The 22839-nt window shown below is 42.0% G+C and overlaps 1 protein-coding gene across 3 annotated transcripts in view; it reads right to left on the bottom strand.

Moving 5' to 3' along the window:
* LOC129635355 (uncharacterized) overlaps positions 1-22839 on the bottom strand; it is a 434397-nt gene that overhangs the window by 46110 nt on the left and 365448 nt on the right. Inside the window, exon 8 of one of the 3 annotated variants that reach the window (XM_055558298.1) lies at positions 7158-7261. The exons of the other annotated variants lie outside the window; for them this stretch is intronic. Coding sequence (XP_055414273.1) covers positions 7185-7261 — 77 coding nt within the window. The 3' untranslated portion in view covers positions 7158-7184. Of the gene's footprint in view, positions 1-7157; positions 7262-22839 lie in introns of those variants that run through there. 3 annotated transcript variants of the gene reach the window in all.

Here is a 22839-nt window from a genome sequence, read left to right as displayed (position 1 = left end):
TGCACACCAAAACTAGAGAGCAGCCCCCGCTCACTGAAACTAGAGAGAGCCTGCTCATGGCAAACAAAGACCCAGCACAGCCAAAGATAAATAACTGAAAAAATTACCAAGAACAAAAAAGAAAATGAGGGAACCCTCTACCCTGTGAGGTCATCTTTTCTCAAAGACTCAAACTAAGTTGATATGAAAAACAAATGCACATCCATGTTTCAGTCTTTGCCATTGTAATTTACACCATTTTCAAAGTCCCTCCTAAGAACACCTCTGATAATTTACCATCAGCATCTAGTCTTCTCTCTTTTAAGTGGTGATTGTGAGTGATTTAGTTCACCATGTTTTGCTTCTGCCTTGACTACTGAGAAGTTCAGGGTGAATTTTTACACTCATAATAAATGTATTAGCCTAGGGGCCTGAGCCATGCTTTCTCTTCTTTAATTCCTATCATCTTCCACATGGGCCTTTTTTTTTCTTTTTATTATAGGCATACAAATTTGTATAGGCCTCCAATGTTGTTTGGAAGAAGTGGTGTATAAAATGATAAATACAAATTACACATCTGAGAGTGAGGTCACAAGATCTGGCTTCTAAACCAACTACATCCTCACCTATCACAGGTCCTGAGATTCCCTCATTAGACTCACTCTCTTTTGTTGGGGCATCTGCTTCACAAGACCCATGAGAAGCACACATATATTGTTTTGGATGGAAACTTTTTTGCATTTACTAGTAAGATTAGTTTGTTGAATGTGATGTCACACTCAGCATGGTACAGGACTTGGAAGTGATGAGAAATAGGACAAGGCAAGTTATGGTAGATACTGGAGGTTAGGGATATTTTGCAGGTTAGAGCTTTGTGAAAGTCAGGTATTACCAGTATGGACTCAAGTGGGAGGAATGGAAGGAGTCTCCAGATCACCCCAAAGTTGGACAAGCGTCATCGGCAGGAGAAATGGAAAGCCAGAAAACTGGTCACTCAGCCTTGTTTTCTGGCATTCTGCTGACACAGGCTGACCAAGACACACTTTTGACTGACATGAACAGCAAACCCAAAATACCATATTTAGGTGACTACCCACAAAGAATGATGTTTAGAAGGCTTGGAAAAAGATTCTACTCTCTCTGGTCAGAGTATGTTTTATTATGTTTCCACTGTTGGTGGCTTAGTCATTGTATCAAGTCATTGCCATTTTGGAAAGTTTATGCTAAAATGTGAATACCTCAGTGTTTTCACACAACACAGATGAAATCCTAGGAACATAGGCCTATGGGCTTGGAGAGAACTGATGGCAACCCTTGTATATGTGATACATGAAGAAACTTAACCACAGGGAGGTTAAACTAATCAGACCTAAATCACCAAGCCAATTACTGGCAAAACTTGGATTAGAATGCAGGTCTCTGACCACTAGTAAAAGCTCTTTCCATATTAAGTGATTAGAAGTTAGTTTACATCTGATTCCTTTCTACAGTTAACAGCTAAATAAAAGGAAACTGGAGCTCCAGAGTGAGCAGGTTTTGATAGGAAGAGAGAGAAGACAGACCAGTAGTAATTATGAGGACATGCTTATGGAGACTTCAATCATTTTTGTGAACCTGGGTGGTGTTTGTGCAGAACTGTCCTTTGTCTACCCCATATGATTCTGGTGGGCCATCAGTCAAAGAGCCTACAGTCGGCTGACTCCCTACCCTGAGGGCACATGCAACTAAGCCCAGTCAATCATAGGTCACCCCAGACCATTTTGTAGACACAGGTCTAAGCAAGGGGTGATGCTCAGATCCACTCAGAGTCCCTCCATAAATTGGGGTAAAGGGAAGTCTTACTTCCTTTGTAAGATTATTTGGCTTAGAACTGCAAGAAGCCATTTTTGTTTTTTTTCACATTATCTGGGAGAGCCTGAGTATGTAGCTCATTCACAAAAAAGCAGTCTAAAACAAGAAACAAAGAGCAAGAATGAGAGGAAGGTAAGAAAAGGAGGAGAGAAGGCGGGAGAAAGAGAGAGAGAGAGATAAAGAGATTGAGACAGAAAATACAAAAGCAAGCAAGCATCCGGAAGAAATAATTTGAGTAACTGGATCCAGCTATGCCTGAAGCCAGATGCACTCCAGGACTTTTCAGTTGATGAGAGCCAACAAGTACCTTTTATTTTTTTCTGCTTAAACTCATTCAAATTGAGGTTCTCCTCCTTTTAACCATAAAGATCCTATTTATAATAAACTTTTTATATAAATTATCCCAGTTGATTTTCTCAACTACCTTGTGAGATAGTTATCATCACGATCACCATTTTATGAATGTGAAAACTGAGGCTCAGAAATGGTTAGTGACTGGCCAAAGGTTACAGAGCTTTATGAAAGCAGCCTGTGTTACTCTTTATAGGATTCTTTCTTTTTATCTGCTAAACCCTGGCTGTGCAAGGGTTTATGAGAAGCCCGGATGCCAGCTCCGTCCTCTTGTGGCCTGGTGAGGCGCTAGCCATCGTCTTTGTGGGCTGTTTTTCTGAAGCTGGTGTGTTCATGCACCATTAGCGGCTAAGATAATGCTCACTTGATAGGATAACTACCCTTGGCCAGGAGAAGTGGGTTATTTGAAGGGCTGAATTGGGCATGGTGCACTCACCACCAGTCAGGGGCAGGCGTGTCTCCAGCTCTGTGCGGGTGGAGGCCGTGCCAGCCATCCATGCTGCTGTTGCCTCCTCTGAGACCACAGCAGGCCTTCGTGGGAAGCGTCACTCCAAGCCATTCTCCTCTGAGGTCAGTGTGTGGTGCCTCCGGGAGTCTGTGGTCAGCATGTGGCAACTCAAATAATACGCTCCACCCGGGTGAGAAAGCCACAACACAGCACAGAGGAAACAGTGCACCAGAACTTTCTACCTCATGTCTGCTTGGCAACAAGGCCTCTGCGGCTGGGATTTGAGCAAGGCCTCTGAGTTCACCCATCTGTGTTTCCCAGAGAATTGTGTTAAAATTCACAGGTGGGGAACTTCCCGGGCAGTCTAGGGGTTAGGACTCAGCGCTTTCACTGCTGGGGGCCTGGGTTTGATCTCTGGTTGGGGAATGAAGAATCCTCATGCCACAGAGCATGGCCAAAAAAAAAAAAAAAAAAAATTAAAAAGTGAGACGAGACAAAAAAAATAAAAAAAGACAGGTGGGCTGTGACACAGGAGAGCTCCTCTAAACACAAGCTAAAAACGCCTGACTCTCTGGATTATCCCCCTCAGCACTGGGGCATCTCTCCACACCCTCAGTCAGTCCACTCGCTCAGTCGTGTCCGACTCTTTGCGATCCCATTAATTGCAGCACGCCAGGCCTCCCTGAACATCACCAACTTCCGGAGTTCACTCAAACTCACGTCCATCGAGTCAGTGATGCCATCCAGCCATCTCATTCTCTGTCATCCCCTTCTCCTCCTGCCCCCAATCCCTCCCAGCATCAGAGTCTTTTCCAATGAGTCAACTCTTCGCATGAGGTGGCCAAAGTACTGGAGTTTCAGCTTTAGCATCATTCCTTCCAAAGAAATCCCAGGGCTGATCTCCTTTAGAATGGTCTGGTTGGATCTCCTTGCAGTCCAAGGGACTCTCAAGAGTCTTCTCCAACACCACAGTTCAAAAGCATCAATTCTTCGGCGCTCAGCCTTCTTCACAGTCCAACTCTCACATTCATACATGACCACTGGAAAAACCATAGCCTTGACTAGATGGACCTTTGTTGGCAAAGTAAAGTCTCTGCTTTTGAATATGCTATCTAGGTTGGTCATAACTTTCCTTCCAAGGAGTAAGCGTCTTTTAATTTTATGGCTGCAGTCACCATCTGCAGTGATTTTGGAGCCCCAAAAAATAAAGTCTGACACTGTTTCCACTGTTTCCCCATCTATTTGCCATGAAATGATGGGACCAGATGCCATGATCTTCGTTTTCTGAATGTTGAGCTTTAAGCCAACTTTTTCACTCTCCTCTTTCACCTTCATCAAGAGGCTTTATAGTTTCTCTTCACTTTCTGCCATAAGGGTGGTGTCATCTGCATATCTGAGGTTATTGATATTTCTCCTGGCTATCTTGATTCCAGCTTGTGCTTCTTCCAGCCCAATGTTTCTCATGATGTACTCTGCATAGAAGTTAAATAAGCAAGGTGACAATATACAGCCTTGACGTACTCCTTTTCCTATTTGGAACTAGTCTGTTGTTCCATGTCCAGTTCTAACTGATCCTTCCTGACCTGCATACAAATTTCTCAAGAGGCAGGTCAGGTGGTCTGGTATTCCCATCTCTTTCAGAATTTTCCACAGTTTATTGTGATCCACACAGTCAAAGGCTTTGGCATAGTCAATAAAGCAGAAGTAGATGTTTTTCTGGAACTCTCTTGCTTTTTCCATGATCCAGCGGATGTTGGCAATTTGGTCTCTGGTTCCTCTGCCTTTTCTAAAACCAGCTTGAACATGTGTAAGTTCACGGTTCATGTATTGCTGAAGCCTGGCTTGGAGAATTTTGAGCTTTACTTTACTAGCGTGTGAGATGAGTGCAATTGTGTGGTAGTTTGAGCATTCTTTGGCATTGCCTTTCTTTGGGATTGGAATGAAAACTGCCCTTTTCCAGTCCTGTGGCCACTGCTGAGTTTTCCAAATTTGCTGGCATATTGAGTGCAGCACTTTCATAGCATCATCTTTCAGGATTTGAAATAGCTCAATTGGAATGTCCGAGGTCAGGGGCAGCGGCCGAGAGTGCCAGGCTGTGACGGCACAGGAACAGCCGAGAGGAGCTACCCTACTTCCAAGGTCAGGGGCGGCAGCCGGGAGGACCTACCCCATGCCTAAGGCCAGGGGCCACGGCTGGGAGGAGCAACCCCACCTTCAAGGAGTGGTGGCTGCGTGGGTGCAGGAGCGCCTAGAGGAGCTGTTCCATGTTCAAGGTCAGAAGGGGCAGCGGTGAGGAGATACCTCTCATCCAAGGTAAGGAGCAGCAGCTGCGCTTTGCTGGAGCAGCCGTGAAGAGATACCCCATGTCCAAGGTAAGAGAAACCCAAGTAAGACGGTAGGTGTTGCAAGAGGGCATCAGAGGGCAGACACACTGAAACCATACTCACAGAAAACTAGTCAATCTAATCACACTAGGACCACAGCCTTGTCTAACTCAATGAAACTAAGCCATGCCCGTGAGGCCACCCAAGATGGGTGGGTCACGGTGGAGAGGTCTGACAGAATGTGGTCCACTGGAGAGGGCAATGGCAAACCACTTCAGTATTCTTGCCTTGAGAACCCCATGAACAGTATGAAAAGGCAAAATGATAGGATACTGAAAGAGGAACTCCCCAGGTCAGTAGGTGTCTAATATGCTACTGGAGATCAGTGGAGAAATAACTCCAGAAAGAATGAAGGGATGTAGCCAAAGCAAAAACAACACCCAGTTGTGGATGTGACTGGTGATAGAAGCAAGGTCCTATGCTTATTGCATAGGAAGAGCAATATTGCATAGGAACCTGGAATGTCAGGTCCATGAATCAAGGCAAATTGGAAGTGGTCAAACAAGAGATGGCAAGAGTGAATGTCGACATTCTAGGAATAGCGAACTGAAATGGACTGGAATGGGTGAATTTAACTCAGATGACCATTATATCCTACTACTGCGGGCAGGAATCCCTCAGAAGAAATGGAGTGGCCATCATGGTCAACAAAAGAGTTTGAAATGCAGTACTTGGATGCAATCTCAAAAATGACAGAATGATCTCTGTTCGTTTCTAAGGCAAACCATTCAATATCACAGTAATCCAAGTCTATGCCCCAACTAGTAATGCTGAAGAAGCTGAAGTTGAATGGTTCTATGAAGACCTACAAGACCTTTTAGAACTAACACCCCAAAAAGATGTCCTTTTCATTATAGGGGACTGGAATGCAAAAGCAGGAAGTCAAGAAACACCTGGAGTAACAGGCAAATTTGGCCTTGGAATATGGAATGAAGCAGGGCAAAGACTAATAGAGTTTTGCCAATAAAATGCACTGGTCATAGCAAACACCCTCTTCCAACAACACAGGAGAAGACTCTACACATGGACATCCCCAGATGGTCAACACCGAAATCAGATTGATTATATTCTTTGCAGCCAAAGATGGAGACGCTCTATACAGTCAATAAAAACAAGACCAGGAGCTGACTGTGGATCAGATCATGAACTCCTTATTGCCAAATTCAGACTGAAATTGAAGAAAGTAGGGAAAACCACTAGACCATTCAGGTATGACCTAAATCAAATCTCTTATGATTATACAGTGGAAGTGAGAAATAGATTTAAGGGCCTAGATCTGATAGATAGAGTGCCTGATGATCTATGGACTGAGGTTCATGACATTGTACAGGAGACAGGGATCAAGACCATCCCCAGGGAAAAGAAATGCAGAAAAGCAAAATGGCTGTCTGGGGAGGCCTTACAAATAGCTGTGAAAAGAAGAGAAGTGAAAAGCAAAGGAGAAAAGGAAAGATATAAGCATCTGAATGCAGAGTTCCAAAGAATAGCAAGGAGAGATAAGAAAGCCTTCTTCAGCGATCAATGCAAAGAAATAGAGGAAAACAACAGAATGGGAAAGACTAGAGATCTCTTCAAGAAAATTAGGGATACCAAGGGAACATTTCATGCAAAGATGGGCTCGATAAAGGACAGAAATGGTATGGACCTAACAGAAGCAGAAGATATTAAGAAGAGGTGGCAAGAATACACAGAAGAACTGTACAAAAAAGATCTTCACAACCCAGATAATCACAATGGTGTGATCACTCACCTAGAGCCAGATATCCTGGAATGTGAAGTCAAGTGGGCCTTAGAAAGCATCACTATGAACACCCTCAGAGGACATGCCAAACTCTGCAGCTCCCTAATGGAGACACCCAGCCATGTGGGCTGGGGTTAGACTGTTTTCTGAACCAGTTCCTTGGCTAACTTGGGGCATCTGCCTCAGTTTTTCTTCCGTGTTCCTGGGAGCCATGTGGCCCATGTGGTCCAGCAGCACAGGAAGAAAGGTCTAGGAGTTCCTGGTCCTCTGACTTGGGAGCACGTTTTGCCTCTGATGTCTTTTTTCTGAATACGGTTCAGCTTTATTCTTCTGATTCTTTCTCTCCCATCTGGTTTCTATCTGATGCAAGCAGCTGTTTTTTCCATTGAAAATAACACACTCACCTCTTTCTTCTTTGCACGCCGTGTTTTCAGTTTTGAATTGCTTTTTCATCTGGACTGAAACACATGGAGGTGTTTTTTTCTTCTTCTTCAAGAAAAGAAGTACCTATATTTTGATTTGGGTACATGTCAATTCTTTCAGCAGAACAACAGTAATGAATGTCTTTCTCCCCTGGCCAGGATGCCACATCTACGATCAGTATGCTCTGTGCTCAGATGGACCTTAAGCAATGACTAATATTAGCAAAGCACAGTATATATAATGTGGTCAGTAATGTATCATAAATATTTATAAAGACCATAGGAACCTTGCTCACAATGCAGGGGGATGTGCCCAATAAGAGTTGAGCAGTATGTGTCAGAGGTTTTTGGAAAATGAAGAATAGACAACCTTTTTCCAAATGACAAAATGCCTCCCTCTGCTACCCGCTTCCACCTCTTGCATTTTAAAGATAGCTGGGAAATTGAAGCCCTGGAATTCTCTCTGCTGATTGAAGAGTGAGGCAGAACACTTTGCCATGAGCCATAGAAGAATTTATTCCCATTTTAAGTAATGTTTACACTATTCACCACACCACAAGGAAAGGGAGACAGCGAGAATTTGAAAAAGAGTGAGGCTCAATATTCAAGACAGTGGCCAATTAAACCAGAGACAGCAGTGAGGCACTGGGGTTAGAAGGAGAACTGAACCCTGAGTCCATGATCTGTCAGCTGTGTGACCTCTCTGTTCCACTAAACATCCCTTTCTGACTAGCGTCTCTTCACATGCTGTTCCATGTGTAACACCCTTCCTGCCTTTAGCACAGGGGCACCTTCATGTCTCTGTTTCGACGTCACCTCTTCGATAGAGTCCTTCCCTGACCACCCCATTAATGCAGGCCCGCCATTTGCCTTGTTTGTTTTCATTATTACATGGAGCCCCAGCTCCTGTCATGTTTTTATTTCCTTGTTTTCTATTTGTCCTCAGGTTTTCATAATGGTTGGGCCTGTGGTCCTCCCTTCCCATTAAGAAGAGAGAATAGACTTTTTTTTTGGAGCAGATTTAGGTTCACAGAACAATTGAGTGGCAGGTACAGAGTGTTCTAATACATTCCCTCATATCCCAACTCCCTTATTACTACTATCTTGCATTAGGGTGGTGCATTTGTTACAACTGATGAACCAATGCTGACCCACTATAATTAACTAAATTTCAGAATTTAGATAAGGGTTCACTCATGGTGTTTTACATTCTAGGTTCCATCAGTATAGTATCACACAGAACAGATTCACTGCCCTAAAGTCTCTTGTGCTCCACCTATTCATCCTTCCCTCTCCTGAACATCTGGCACCACTGACCTTTTTGCTGTCTCCATAGGTTTGCCTTTTCCAGAATGTCATATATAGTTGATTCTTGTGGATTTGAACAGTGTGGATTTGAACTGCATGGGTCCACTTTATACATGGATTTTTCTATATTAAACAATAAATATTTAATTCTAAATATTAAATACATGCTCTGTGATTGGTTGAATCCTCAGACACCATACAGTGGATACAGGGGAACTTGAGATACAAAGGCCTAGGAGGTTAACTATAAATTAGACTAGAATTTTCCACCGTGTGGAGGGTTGACACCCCCTTACCTCTGCATTGTTCAAGGGACAATTGTAGTTGAAATCAAACAGTAAGGAACCTTTTCAGACTGACTTCCTTCATTTACAATTTTCCTCCCTGCTTCACTTAAAAAAAAATGTATTTACTGTTGGCTATGCTGGGTCTTTGTTGTTGCGAGTGCTTTTCTCTAGGTGTGGTGAGTGGGGGCTTCTCTCTAGTTGTGGTGTGCGGGCTTCTCATTGCTGTGGCTTCCCTTGCTGTGGAGTACAGGCTGTAGGTGTGCAGGCTTCAGCAGTTATGGCTCCTGGGCTCTAGAACACAAGTTCAGTGGTTGTGGCACACGGGCTTAGTTGCTTCTCAGCATCTGGAATCTTCCTGGACCAGGGATCTAACCCATGTCCTTTGTCTTGGCAGGCAGATTCTTTACCACTGAGCCACCAGGAAAGTCCCTCCTGGCCTCATTTTTAACCACTGCATTTTGGAGTTCTAGATACAGGAAGTGCCCAGTGAATATTTCTGGAATGAATAAATGAATTAGCCTTCAGCTGTCCTAATTTGTTAAATGAGTCTACTTTATAAAGTTGTGAGGATTCATGAGGGTAACAAAGGGGAAGGACTTGCTGAGCTTATGACCCATGGTGAGCCCTTGAGAATGGTGGTTGCTATTTTTCATATTCTGGGGGCATAATCTGGGTTGTGGTGATGCTGGTGTATGGATGGGAAGTATTTAGGGACTGACAATGTGTTTATGAAACTCAGGCTCTTTTCAAAGCTCTGGCAGGTAAAACCTCAATTTCTGCATCAGCCTTTCTATGGCAGGACAGCCACTCCTTAAACTATGAGGCCCTTGGGAAATCTTGGGAAGGTGCTGATAGGATGTCTCTGGTCATTGCTTTCACTGCAAAATATTTCCACTGTTTGTAATTATTCTGAGAGATGCTTCTTGCAAAATGATTCTGAGGCTCTGTATTTGAAGTGTTCTTATTTCTTTTTTCTGACATGATCTTTAGTAACCCCAGCTTTTCCTGAAGAAAAGGAACTGGTGATCCCAGTTCTACTTCCTGTGGGCATGGAGTGAAAATTCTGATGGCTGTCCCAGTGGGAACCTGATGAGACTTGCCTGCTTGTAAAAGTGGGGCCTGCGTGTGCAAAATCTCTACATTCTGCAACTTTTCAACTGTCTGAAAATTTAAGATTGTTGAAACAACTTCTAAAATGTAAAATGTGAAAAGTATCTCATAAGAGCTCCTGTCCATATTTAAAATACTTTTGGGAACTGGAACATTTCTCTAACTTTTTTTTTAGGCCAAGAAAGAAGTTGTGTCTTCGATTATGATGTTTTGTTTATTTAATGCCATCCATCTGGTTGCTTGTGGATGGCCAGGTGACTTCTGCATGTGTGCTCTGGCATTTTCTGAAGTGTTAGGACACGGAGGCCTGGCGTGCTGCAATTCATGGGGTCGCAAAGAGTCGGACACAACTGAGCGACTGAACTGAACTGAGGATCATTGTTTTATAAAAATAAAATGCAACTTTTGCGGCATTTTAAATGTGCTAAACAAAACTGGTTACAAAAATGTAAAGCCTTTGTCCTTTTAAACAGATGGGGGGAAAATCCATCTTTTTGCTCTTGCAAAAAGATAGTGATACATCTAAATAAACAGGGTGGAAAATTCTAAAGCGAATTTCCTTCAGGGAATAATCTTACAATATTTATAGGCTATCAGTTCTAATAATTTAAAATCTCAGTTGTAGTTTTGCAACTTGCACATAAATGGGATCACTTCTTGAGACCTGAGCTATTTGAAGGTCAGATGAAATCCAAAGGTGAGAGTAGTTGGCTATGGGTTAGCGCAGGGGTTGTCAAACACTAATGCTTGTAGGGATCATTGGGCACTCAGTGCTCATTAAAAGTGCAGAGGTCATCCCCCACCAAGATTCTAGCCTAACTGCCTGGGGTCTGCGATGAGGTCCAAATGACTTCATATGGATGCCAGAAATGTCCTGGGTTAGTGCTGTTTAAACTAATATTTATAGAGCAGTGTTCTAAGAGCTTTGCATGTATTCACTCAGTTACACCTCATAGTAACACTTGGAGGTGGGTACCTTTTTTATCCTCACTTCAGAGGGGAGAAAACTGAGGAAAAGTCATGCACCTCATGCAAGATCACCCAGACCCAGCTGGCTATAGTGAACCTGGGGTTCAAACTCTGGCAGTCTGGTGGCAGAGTCCAAGCTTTCAGTCACATTGCTACACTGCCTCCTATGGGTTATCACTGCTTGCTTATTTTGAGTCTGGATGAAATATTTTATTTTTAAATTTTTTGCCTAAACAAAAATTTGCATCTTTCTGTGACCTAGATCAGCCATGTTGTATAGAGTCATCAGCTGATTCTATGATGACCAGGAAAACAGACATAAGACCACTTAAAAAGAAACGGACACACTTATTAGGATGGCTCACAGTAAGTGTTGGTGAGGAGGTGGAGACACTGGAACTCTGGTGCATTGCTAGTGGGAATGTAAAATGTCACTGCCATCATGGAAAACAGTTTGGCAATTCTTCAAAAAGTTAAACACAGACTTGCTATATGATCCACCAATTCCACTTCTAGGTATATACACCCAAAAGAACTGAAAGCCAAGACCCAGGTTGATTCCTGTACACCAACAGCAGCCTTAGTCACAGAGCTAAAAGGCAGAAACAACCCAAATGTCTACCAATGGATGAAGAAAGTGAAAGTGTTAAAGTGTGACTCACTCAGTAGTGTTTGACTCTTTGCCATCCCCTGGACTGTAGCTCGCTAGGCTCTTCTGTCCATGGCATTCTTGAGGCAAGAATACTGGAGTGGATTGCCATTTCCTTCTCCAGGGACCCCAGGATTGAACCTGGGTCTCCTCCATTGCAGACAGATTCTCTACCATCTGCTCCCTGAGGGAAGCCCAGTGGATGAAGAGGTAAATGAAATGTGGTATACCATATAATGGAACCTTATTCACCCACTAAAAGAAACAGAAAATTCTGACACATGCTACAACATGGATGAACCTTGAAAACATACTAAATGAAACAAGCTAGACACAAAAGGACAAATATTATATAATTCCACTTATATGAAGTACCTAGAATAGGCAAATTCACAGATATAGAAAGTATAACAGAGGTTGCCAGGAGCTTAGAGGGTGGGGGAGAGGATGCTGGGGAGTCATTGTATAATGGGTACAGAATTTCTATATGGGATTATAAAAGAGTTCTGGAAATAAAGATACTGGTGATGGTGTACTTAATGCTAAATGTACTTATTGTTAATGTATTTAATGCTATACTAAAAAATGGTTTAAATGCTCAATCTGATGTTATTTATATTCTATCACAATTAAAAGGATGGAAAAGGGAGACCATCAGCCAAATGAGAAGAGACAGTGAAGCAAAGGGACTTTGGATTTGATTCAGATTCTTATCTCGGCTCTTGGCATTTTATCCAGATAATCACCGCCATTGTTATCCATTCCAATGTATACATAGACACAGAGGCGGTAACTTTATAGAGACACTACTGAAATCCATCAAATGTTTATCTTCTCGTAGAGAATAAAAGTTATTAATGTTAAAAACCATTAAAACCATTTTAAAACACTAAACTTCCAACAAATCCTAAGCAATACAATCCATTAAGATGAACGAAGTCCCTCTGATTCTTGGAGAGGGGCTCACCACAGTGTTACTATGACTACAGCAGGTGTTGTAATGACCCATTCATAAATGCAGGCACCCCAATTATTCGTTCATCCAGGCATGTGTTATAGGAGACAGAAATGTGCAACCTTGACCTCCAAAATGATGAACCCTTGCCAACTCAACTGAAAGAGCAACTTGTGGACTGTATCCAGTGAAGGGCTGTGGTTTGAGCAAGGACAAACAGTACATAAAGTAAAGTTTGTTGTTCAATCCTGCCGAGGAAGAGTAAAGTTCACAGGAGCTGAGTTCCATGCGTGTAATCAGATAGGACACCAAAGAATTAACTAACATGAACCAGGCAACAGAATGTGACTGTGCATGGAGAGCACATTCATCACGGGGTCGGGAGATAGACTTTATGACTCAGGAATGAAGGCGTGGCCTCTGGTTGATGAAGGGAATGATCTCACTTGAGAAAGATCAAAATCATATCCTAGGAGGGCTATGGCAAAGGATAATATAGCTTATGGTGAACTCTAGTAAGTACTTTCCAGCACATGGCAGATAAATAAACTCATTTATCTCTATCCTCTTCTGTGAGGCACTTGTCTTTTTCAACAATTCAGTTGAAGGAGCAATGTGCTAATCTGTGAGTCAGTTTATGACTTCTTAATGCTCGTGTAAACATCTAGACAGGCAGCATCTGTCCATCAACAGTGTTGATGAGAACAGCTAGGCAGAATAACTTAAGAAAACCTTCCCTCTTTTAAAAAAAAACACTTATAAAGGTGTGAATTACTTTATTTGGTTAAGTAAATGAACAAAGATATTATTTACTTTCGCTTTGCAGTTGTGCACATAGTTTTTCTGTTCAAGATATAGCAAGAATGGACTAATATTTCTCAAATCTCTCCAACTAGTCATCTCTCTGTAACTCTCACTGTAATCCCAGCCACCTTCACCTTGCACCCGGGCTGCTGCAGTAGCCTCCTAGTGGGTCTCCCTAAGACCAAATTGCTTCTCTCAATCCAGTCTGTAGTCTCCAAAGTGAGTGATCGTTTTTAAATGGAGATTTCATCGTTCCACTTACTTGCTTAAAACCATCAACAGCACCTCATTCCTTGTTCTTATAAAGCTTTAAATATTTACTAGGTCCTGCTGGATTTAGTCCCTCCCTAGCATTCTGGTGCCTGGTCTTGCCCTTTATTTTATATACCTTATGGCCCACCCCATGAGCCCCAGCCTGCCAGCAACACCCCTGCCAGCCTCACCTAACACTTCCCAGCCTCAGAGCCTTGGCCAATGTTAGTTCCTCTTCCTCAAAGACCCCTGTGATCAGTTTTGAGTTGGCCACCTTTTATCTCACGCTCATTGATAAGTTACTTTCTCAGCAAGGCCTTCCTGGGGCATCCCAACCAAATGAGATAGCCTGTGTACTCTTTCTCTTGCTCTCAGGTCCCTTTCCTCCCTGGCACTTATTATTGTTGGTAAGTGTATTTTGATCTGAGTGATTACACACCTACACCTAACGTCAGCTGTCTGCTGCACTATTAACATAAAAAGGGCATTGTGTATTAATGCATCTTCAGAATCTGGTAGGGGGGTGGCCTGCTACAGAGGAGCTTCTCAATAAATACTTGTTGAATGAGAAATATTTAATCATAACAAGCTCACTGTGGTCAGAAAGAACATGTAGGTGGAGACATCTCATAAACAAACTACATGCATTTTTTTTAGGACTCAGTGTTGTTAGTATCTAGATACCTTGGTAAATTAAAAAAAAAAACACGACACTGTGGGAGAAATCTAATTAATCATTTAACCTTCATTCATATTTAATATGACTTTTCCAAACACGCTTTGCCAGTCTTGTAAATAGAATTACAAAATATGCATGGTTGAAACACACACACAAAAATCAATTTTATCATTTCCCTCCCTTTCTGCTTTTAGTATTCATCAACTCATCACAACCAAGACTTAGTTCAGTACCTGGCAACAGGAGGTGTGGAAATACATGGAGGATGTGGCTAATGACTTAGAATCTCTCAGATCTCCCACTAGACCCACACTCTAAGGGAAGTCAGAGCAAGAAGTGTACAGGAAAGACAGAGGATAATAAATATCTTTTCTAATCACTGCTTCATGTTTTCAGATCTACCTTGAGCAAGGCAGCCAGAATTGTTTTAAAAAAATGATCCATTTGATTGCTGAAGTTCTCCAAGAGAAAGTTATGCCACAGTATCCACAGGGATGAAGTAAAAATTAAATCAGATAATACGTGGAAAGGATTTAGCCAAGCGGTCTATATCGAGGGCTCAATCACACTGTCAGCAAGGATTATTATCATTCAGCAATGCTGGGCGAGCCTCTTTCAGTCTTTAGTCTTGGAAACTATACTGATTATGTAAGAACTCTCGTGGCCAAAAAATTTTTGATAAATCAAACCTAGCCTCCTTGTCATTCAACAGTCTTTGGTGACCTTTAATATTGTGCTTCCCTGCTTCAGTCACTTAATTGGAAATATTATCTCCATTTCCCCACTAGACCTTTGTGATAGTGAACTATCATTTGTGTGATTTCTAATATTTAAGCAATTGGTTACTTTAGTATTGAACCCTTATATTTAACCCTAGCTGGCTTCCCTGGTGGCTCAGATGGTAAAGAATCTCCCTGAATGTAGAAGACCTAGATTCAATCCCTGGGTCTGGAAGATCCCCTGGAGAAGGGAACGGCAACCCAGTCCAGTATTCTTGGCTGAAGAATCCCAAGGCAGAGGTGCCTGGTGGGTTATAGTCCATGGGGTCACCAAGACTCAGACATGACTTAGCTTCTAATACACTAACACAGTGGTGGCTTAAATGGTGAAGAATACGCCTGCAATGCAAAAGACCTGTGTTCTATCTCTGAGTCGGGGAGATCCCCTGGAGAAGGGAATGGCTACCCACTTCTGTACTCTTGTCTGGACAATCCCATGGACAGAGGAGCCTGGCGGGCTACAGTCTACAGGGTCTCAAAGAGTCACATACGACTGAGTGACTAATACTTTTACAATATATTCTGTACTTTCCTTAAAATATGAAAGTGGAAAGTAAGAAGTAACTACTTCATATTGCCTAGGATCCTAGCAATTGGCCAAACACCTAGGCCTAGATTTTCTCCTCCTTTTTGTCCTAACCTCCGTGTTTGGGTAATTGCATCAATTCTACACTGTGTTCTGCATCTATCCCCAGAGTGTAGAAAGGGATGTCCTTTAATGATTTCCTTTGAATGGCCTTCCATCTGGGGAGGAAGAGGGCCCCTCTTGTTCAAATACAAAGGAACCATCCATCCACCAAGACCTTTCTTCTCTGTTAAGTATCTCTTGAATTTCAAAGGAGGACTTGGAATTTCTCAGTCCCAGTCTTAACCCGCAGCTCCAGAACTGCAGTCCATTGTCTTTGTCTCTTTAAGACTAGAAACACTACAGGCAATGAAGTAACTGTTCTTATTTTTCTTGGGTTCCAAACAAGACCAGATTCCAACCTGCTCATGCTTACCATTTCATAGTAACCAAGCAGTTTATGATAATCAGCTCAAGAATACACTTTCCTTCCAAACAAGGAGATGACTACCAGCAGCAACAGCTGTATTTTGCTAGTCAATCCTCATGGTAAAGATTTATAGTTTTCAATTCTGTCACTTGGTTTGCCAACTGTTCCTCTTCCTGGAGCTGCCCAGTTGTTTTTGAGGGGCCTTGAAGTGGTTTCCTAGCTATTTAAACTCCCCCTGAATGACAATGTGGCTTTAGAGCTGGACTGAAGAATGGAATTCCCTGTTTATATCCACAAGACTTCTCTGCTCTCCCTCTTTTAAACATATGCAGAGTCACCGCAGAAACTGGAACCAGATTAAAAGAAATGCTGGCTTTTAAGGAGTTTGAAAAACGGTAAAGCTGGGAGCCGGCTCTGTGCTCTCGCCCTCTTCCCTTTCCCTGTTATGTGATTCATTTGCTCTAATCCATCACCGATTCATCATGCTCGTCCGTCAGAACCTTCAAAGCAAAGTCCACAGCTGCTTTTGCCATTTATCAGTGGGAAATAAAAGAGAAAGGGGGGAAAGTAAGGAAAACACATCACCCCGTTCCAGGACCTGGGATAATGGGTGTGAAAAAAGGGTGGAGGGTAAGCTTATCTAATGAAACCCAGAGCCTTGCAAGGATGTGGAATCTTGAACAAAGGATTATAACCGAGAGTGAGCCCAGCAGTCAGTCTGCCACCAACTTTGGGGGAGAAAGCCTGACAGAAACAAAAGGTTTAGTGGGAAACTAGAGGAATGTGTACCAAATGATACCCACACTTCAGAGGAGTTTAAGACTCACAAATATTTGATGGAATTTGTTTTCTGTGACATGTCTCTCAGCTTACTTTCAGCTGTGCAACAGAGCTGAGGCTGGGAAATGACGGATGGAGAAATTCACAGTTACCATTTTCGTAAGATGTCTTGCAAATCACCAGCCATTGAAACATGCCTGATGAGTGTCTCATGCATCAAGACTTGTTCTCAGGTTTGAGGATCAAAAAGCAAGGGTTATCAAACTCAGTGATTCCACTTCTAGAAGTCCAGTCCATGTATTTATAATCCCCAGGAGGAGAGGTCAATCTTTGTGATAGCAGAAGGTATAAACAGCCTCAATGTTTACCAATAATGGCATAAGATGTAGTTATGATGATGAGGAGATTAAGGAAACTGTGGATATACTTTGGAATCTACTCCTTCCTGTGGAATTCTCAGCAATAAAAAGGAAGATGTGCAACAACATGGATGAATCTCAGAACCAAAAGCGTACATACGGTATGGTTTTCTTTATAGGAAATTCTAGAACAGGCAAAGGTACTTTATGGTAGAAAAACCAATAGTTGTTTCTGAGGATGTAAGAGTGGGAATTGACAGGATGTAAGAGTGGGAATTGACTGGTGAAGGACCTGACAGAAAGAATGATATTAATCCTCTGTATAGAGTCTGTCTGTACTCATTTGTCAAAACTCAGTGAATATACACCTAGCATGTGTGCATGTGTCAAAACTCAAAACATGTACTTAAGATTTGTGCATTTTATTATACATATATTTTACACAAAAAATGTAGACAAATATTGAACTCTAGGAAATGATACACTTGCTGAAGTATTTAGGTGAAAAGTATATTGAGGTCTTCAATCTTTCTTGAAATGCAGCAAAAAATAAGGTGGTTTGATAGATGGCTAGAAGGATGCATATTTGATAAAGCAAGCACAGTAAAAATACTAATGGGAAAACCTAGCTGGTGAGTGTTTACAGGTATTCACAGTAAACTTACTTAAATTTTGCTCTATTTTGAGAATGTGCATGAAGCGTTGAGGGGAAAAAAGAATGAGGAAGCTTTTCATGTCCTGATAAGGACTTATCTCCAGTTTCATTAAGTGAAAAAGTAACAGTATACACACAGTATACACAGTGCACTACCAATTGTAGGAAAAAAAAAGAAAAGAGCAAATGCACAAGTATCTGTTACTATATGCAAATACAGGAGGACTTAGAAATGGAATCTATAGAGGTACTGATCCTAGAAACCCTTACCTTAGAGGAAGGGAGGTAGGGATGTGTGTGTTAAGTTGCTTGAGTCGTGGCCGACTCTTTGCGACCCTATGGACTGTAGCCTGCCAGGCTCTTCTGTCCATGGGATTCTCCAGGCAAGAATATTGGAGTGGAGAGGGCATATTTTAAAACATAAGGTAAATCACTTTATACCTTTAGATTTTGTATATTGTACACGGATATACATGGATGGAGTAAAACGGATGGACTACCTACTCAAAGAAAAAAAAGCCATGAAAAAGAATGTATATCTGAGCTGTCTCAAATATCAAGACTGACACTTGGAATTTCTTTCTTTCTTTCTTTTTCTTAACATCCATTTATTCACTCCATATTAACCAACTGCCTGAGTGCCAGGCATTGTGCCAGACCCTGGGGACAGGGTGTGGAGCCAAACCCAGAGGTGCCTCTTGCTGTCACAGAGTCTGCTGACTGCTGGACCCAACTAAAGGCCAGGTATATGTCCCAGGGTGGCCTAATCTAGTCTGGGGTGGGGTGGGGTGGGCTGCGGACGGCATTCTGGGGAGCGAGAACTTCTTGTGCAAAGGTTCTGCCATGAGAGGGAGCAAAGCGGTTCAAGTGCCAGAAGAAGATCAGGATGGAGGATCCCAGAGAGGACACAGGCAGCTGAGGTAGGAGGTGAGGAGACACCAGTTGGGACCAAGCATTCAGATATTGACCTTTATCCTATTATTTAACATCATAACTTACTTTCTGAACATCCTTTGTATGACGAGATGCATGTTTTCTTCTATGTATACTTTTTTCCCTTACAAATTCTAAGAGGATGTCAGGGCAGAACTTGGTATAGCTCTTTCCAGGAGAAATGAAGCATCTCACTAAATCTGGAATATCAGACACTCACATCAACTTGTTCTTTCCACCTCAGGACACTGGCCTGACTTCCAAGGGCCAGAGCCTGCCTTTATTTGCCTGAGGGCTTTCTTTGTCAGTTGGAGTCCTCCTCACACTGTGAGGTCCACAGATGGGTACCCTAGAGAGTTAATGCCTCAGAGAGCAGCCCTCAACCAATGACTTGAAGAGAATTGGGATACTCGTAGCCCAGCTTCTCCACTTTAGCTTTCACCAGTCTTTCTCCTTTTGATCACTGGGGACTTGGGAAGACTGGTTTTGATGAGTTCAGTTGCAGAATTTGAGCTGAATTAAAATCCTGGGTCTTTTGACCTCATCTTAAGTCTTATCAGGAGAGCACGTATTACTAGTCACATTTTCTTCTCAAGAACACAGCTGCTGTTTCTTTGATCTTTAGTTTCACTAAATACAAATCACAGAGGAGGCACTCATTTATAGATTGTCTTGGCTTCCATTTTCTATCAAGATAGTCAACTCACATTTTTAGCCTATGGTCACTTTATACTCTTCTATGCACCAAAACCAATATTGAAATTATCAAGAACCAGATAAACAGATGTCAAGTAGTCTGGGTGGATCAAAAATATTATTTTATGTGACTATTTATGAAGGACTTTCACCTTTAAGCCTTTAAACTAAAATACATGCTTGGTATAGCTAATTCTCCACATCCCGTCTCTCACACTCTTCATTTGTTACTTTTGAAAAAATTCAGTGAAATTTTCCGCAGAGATCAGAAGTGAAGAAATCTGTGGCAGGGTGAAATTTTATAGTCTGGATGCTGCCTTTTTATTAAGGTGTCATTTCCTTTCCTTAAGAAGAATGAGGCTCTTTTAGGGTGGGTCTCTGTGAATGACTCAAACCCTTTTAGTTTGGGAAGTCCAAGTACCAAGATAATTTTCACGCTGGGATTACTTGTCCAGATGGTTTGAGCGCAGTTTTCTTGGCATGCTTATAAGAACACAGGAATTTTCAGGGGAAACAAGAGAACATAGTAGGGAGGAGAAGAGGTGGAGAGGATAAGTGTGGCTAAGAAGTCAGAAAAAATTTTGGATTCCACAAAATGACACTGGTTGAACTGGAATCAGTTCCTAGTTATATTTGGCAATGGTAGCCCTCTGCCTTCTCCAAGAGCACAGACTTTTCTTTGTCATAGTGGGAATTACATGACTCTCCTAATAGAGAACAGAGGAGGAAAGAACCAGAGAGAAATTCGCAGTGCTGATGGAGGTAAGCATGGAGGGGTAGCAGAGAACCTCACTAGCAGGAAACCTGGGGGGAACTCCTGTATGCCTGCATGGGGCACTGAGTGAGACAGAGAAGGAAGGCTGTGAACGGAGATATCATTTCAAAGAGCTGCTTAGACCCCAAAACATAGTATGGGCAGGAGACTTTCTCTGATGGCTTCAGCAGTCACAGAACCAAAGTGTGGAAGAATGCTGAGATGCCCCACAAGATTCCCCTGGTAGGCACACACTATCTCCTGGTCAGGCAGTCAACTACTATTCTAAGCACTGCTGTGAAAAATTTTGGGAGATGTAATTTAGGTCCCAAATCAGCTGACTTTAAGATCAGGTTTTGGTCCAGCAGGATCTAAGACACTCTACATGAGTCCTTTAAAGACAGAGTGGCATAGATGAGAGTCAGAGAGGCCTGGAGGAAAGCAAACAACCATGTTTGTGAAATGCCCATGGAGGTCATATGGCAAGCAGTGCAGGCGACCTGCAGGAGCTGAGGATGACTCCCAACTGACAGCTAGGACATCAGTCCTACAACTGCAAGGAAATTAATTCTACCAACAACTGGTGTGCTTTTTAGAGGAGCCAAAGCCCCTGATAAGAACTACAAGTCTTGGCTGACATCTTGATTTTAACCAAGTGAGACCCTAAACAGAGAATCTAGCCATGCTGTGCTCAGACATCTCACCTACAGAAACTGGGAGATAAACTTGTGGCAATGTGTTACTCAGCAATAGAGCAGTAAGTCACAGGACAATAGTTAGAGTCACAGTCAGACAATCAGTGGGGCTTTGTGATCAGGAGGAGCTTCTCTTTCTTCAAATGTCTCTGATTAAACCCCTGGCTCCACCAGTCACCAGGTATGTTATTTGTAACAAATTACCTAACCTCTCTAAAACTTAGTTTTATTATATGCAAATTAAGATTAAAATGATAGGTAAGATTTTTTAAATGTTATGAAGATTAGAATGAACTAATACGTATCAAGTCCTAAATATGATGCATGACATTTAACAAATGCTCAAAAAGCAAGAGTAAGCAGCAGCAGCCATGATCATGCAACACAAATCATGTGTTAGGCCCTCTGCAAGGGGCTTCCTAGGATTCATCCTCACAGAAATTACATGAGGATGAAATTATTATACCCATTTTATAGATGGGGAAAATGAAACTCAGAGAAATTCAATAACTTGTTATGCACCTAGTAGCTGGAGGAGTTAGAATTAAAATATGGGGCTTTTTGAGTCTAAATACCATCAGCTGAACCTCTTAATATTTTAAGCTCTATTCACAGCAAAGAGGTCACAACTCTCGAGATTCCTCTTTGGAGGAGAATCAAAGCGACAGGTTGGGATTCGGGCTTACTGAGTGTCTCAAAATGGAGCCAAAATGATTACCATTTCTTTAGCCATGGTCTCGGATTTGTAGGATGCTCTCCCCTTGTCTCCCTGCCTTCCTTGTTTGGGTATCTCCTACTTAACTTTAGACCTCAGCTCAAATACTACTTCCTTAAGAAGGCCTTCTCTGACTCCACCGTCAAACCAGACTCACTTCAACATATTCTCATAAAGTTTCCTTCTTTTATAATAGTTCCCACAGTTTATCATTATGTGCTAGATGAGCGGTTCTCATCCAGGGAACATTTGTCTATGTTGGGGGACAGTTTTTATTATCACAACTGGAGGGGCCAGTGCAAATTCCATGAATAGGTCATGGATAATGCTAAATATCACAGGTTATAGAGTCCATACAACAAAAATGATCTGGCATCAAATGTCAACTGCAACATGAATAAATGCTCAACAGCACTCATTATTAGAGAAATGCAAATCAAAACTACAATGAGGTATCACTTCACATGGGGCAGAATGGTCATCATCAAAAAATATACAAGCAAGGTGGTGGGAATGTAAATTGACACAGTCACTATGGAGAACAGTATGGAGATTCCTTAAAAAAAACTAATAACAGAACTACCAGAGGACCCAAAAATCCCACTACTGGGCATATACCCTGAGAAAATTGTAATTCAAAAAGACACATGCACTCTGATGTTCACTGCAGTGCTATTTACAATAGCCAGGACATGGAAGCCACCTAAATGTCCATCAACAGATGAATGGATAAAAAAGTTGTGGTACATATATACAATGGAATATTAGTCATAACAAAGAATAAATTTGAGTCAGTTCTAGTGAGGTAGATGAACCTAGAGCCTGTTATACAGAGTGAAGTCAGAAAGAGAATAACAAGTATTGTGTATTAATGCATATATATGGAATCTAGAAAAATGGTACTGATGAGCCTATTTGCAGGGCAGGAATAGAGACACTGACATAAAGAACAGACTTACCGACATGAAGAATGGACTTACCGACAAAGCAGGGAAAGGAAAAGATGGAGCAAATTGAGTGAGTAGCACTGAGACACATACATTGCCATATGTAAAATAGCTAGCTAGGAGGAAGTTTCTATTTGATAAAGGGAGCTCTAGTGCTCTGTGACAACTCGGCAGTGGGGGCGATGGGGGAGGATAGAGTGGGGGGTTGGGAAAGAGGTTCAAGAGGGAGGGGACATATGTATTCTTATGACTGATTTGTGTTGTTGTATGGCAGAAACCAACACAACATTGTATAGCAATTATTCTCCAATTAAAAATAAATTAAAAAAAAGAAAAAAGAGA

Source organism: Bubalus kerabau, chromosome 20 (genome assembly GCF_029407905.1).
Source record: "Bubalus kerabau isolate K-KA32 ecotype Philippines breed swamp buffalo chromosome 20, PCC_UOA_SB_1v2, whole genome shotgun sequence".
Taxonomy (NCBI): domain Eukaryota; kingdom Metazoa; phylum Chordata; class Mammalia; order Artiodactyla; family Bovidae; genus Bubalus; species Bubalus kerabau.
This window is presented reverse-complemented; position numbering and strand designations above follow the sequence as displayed.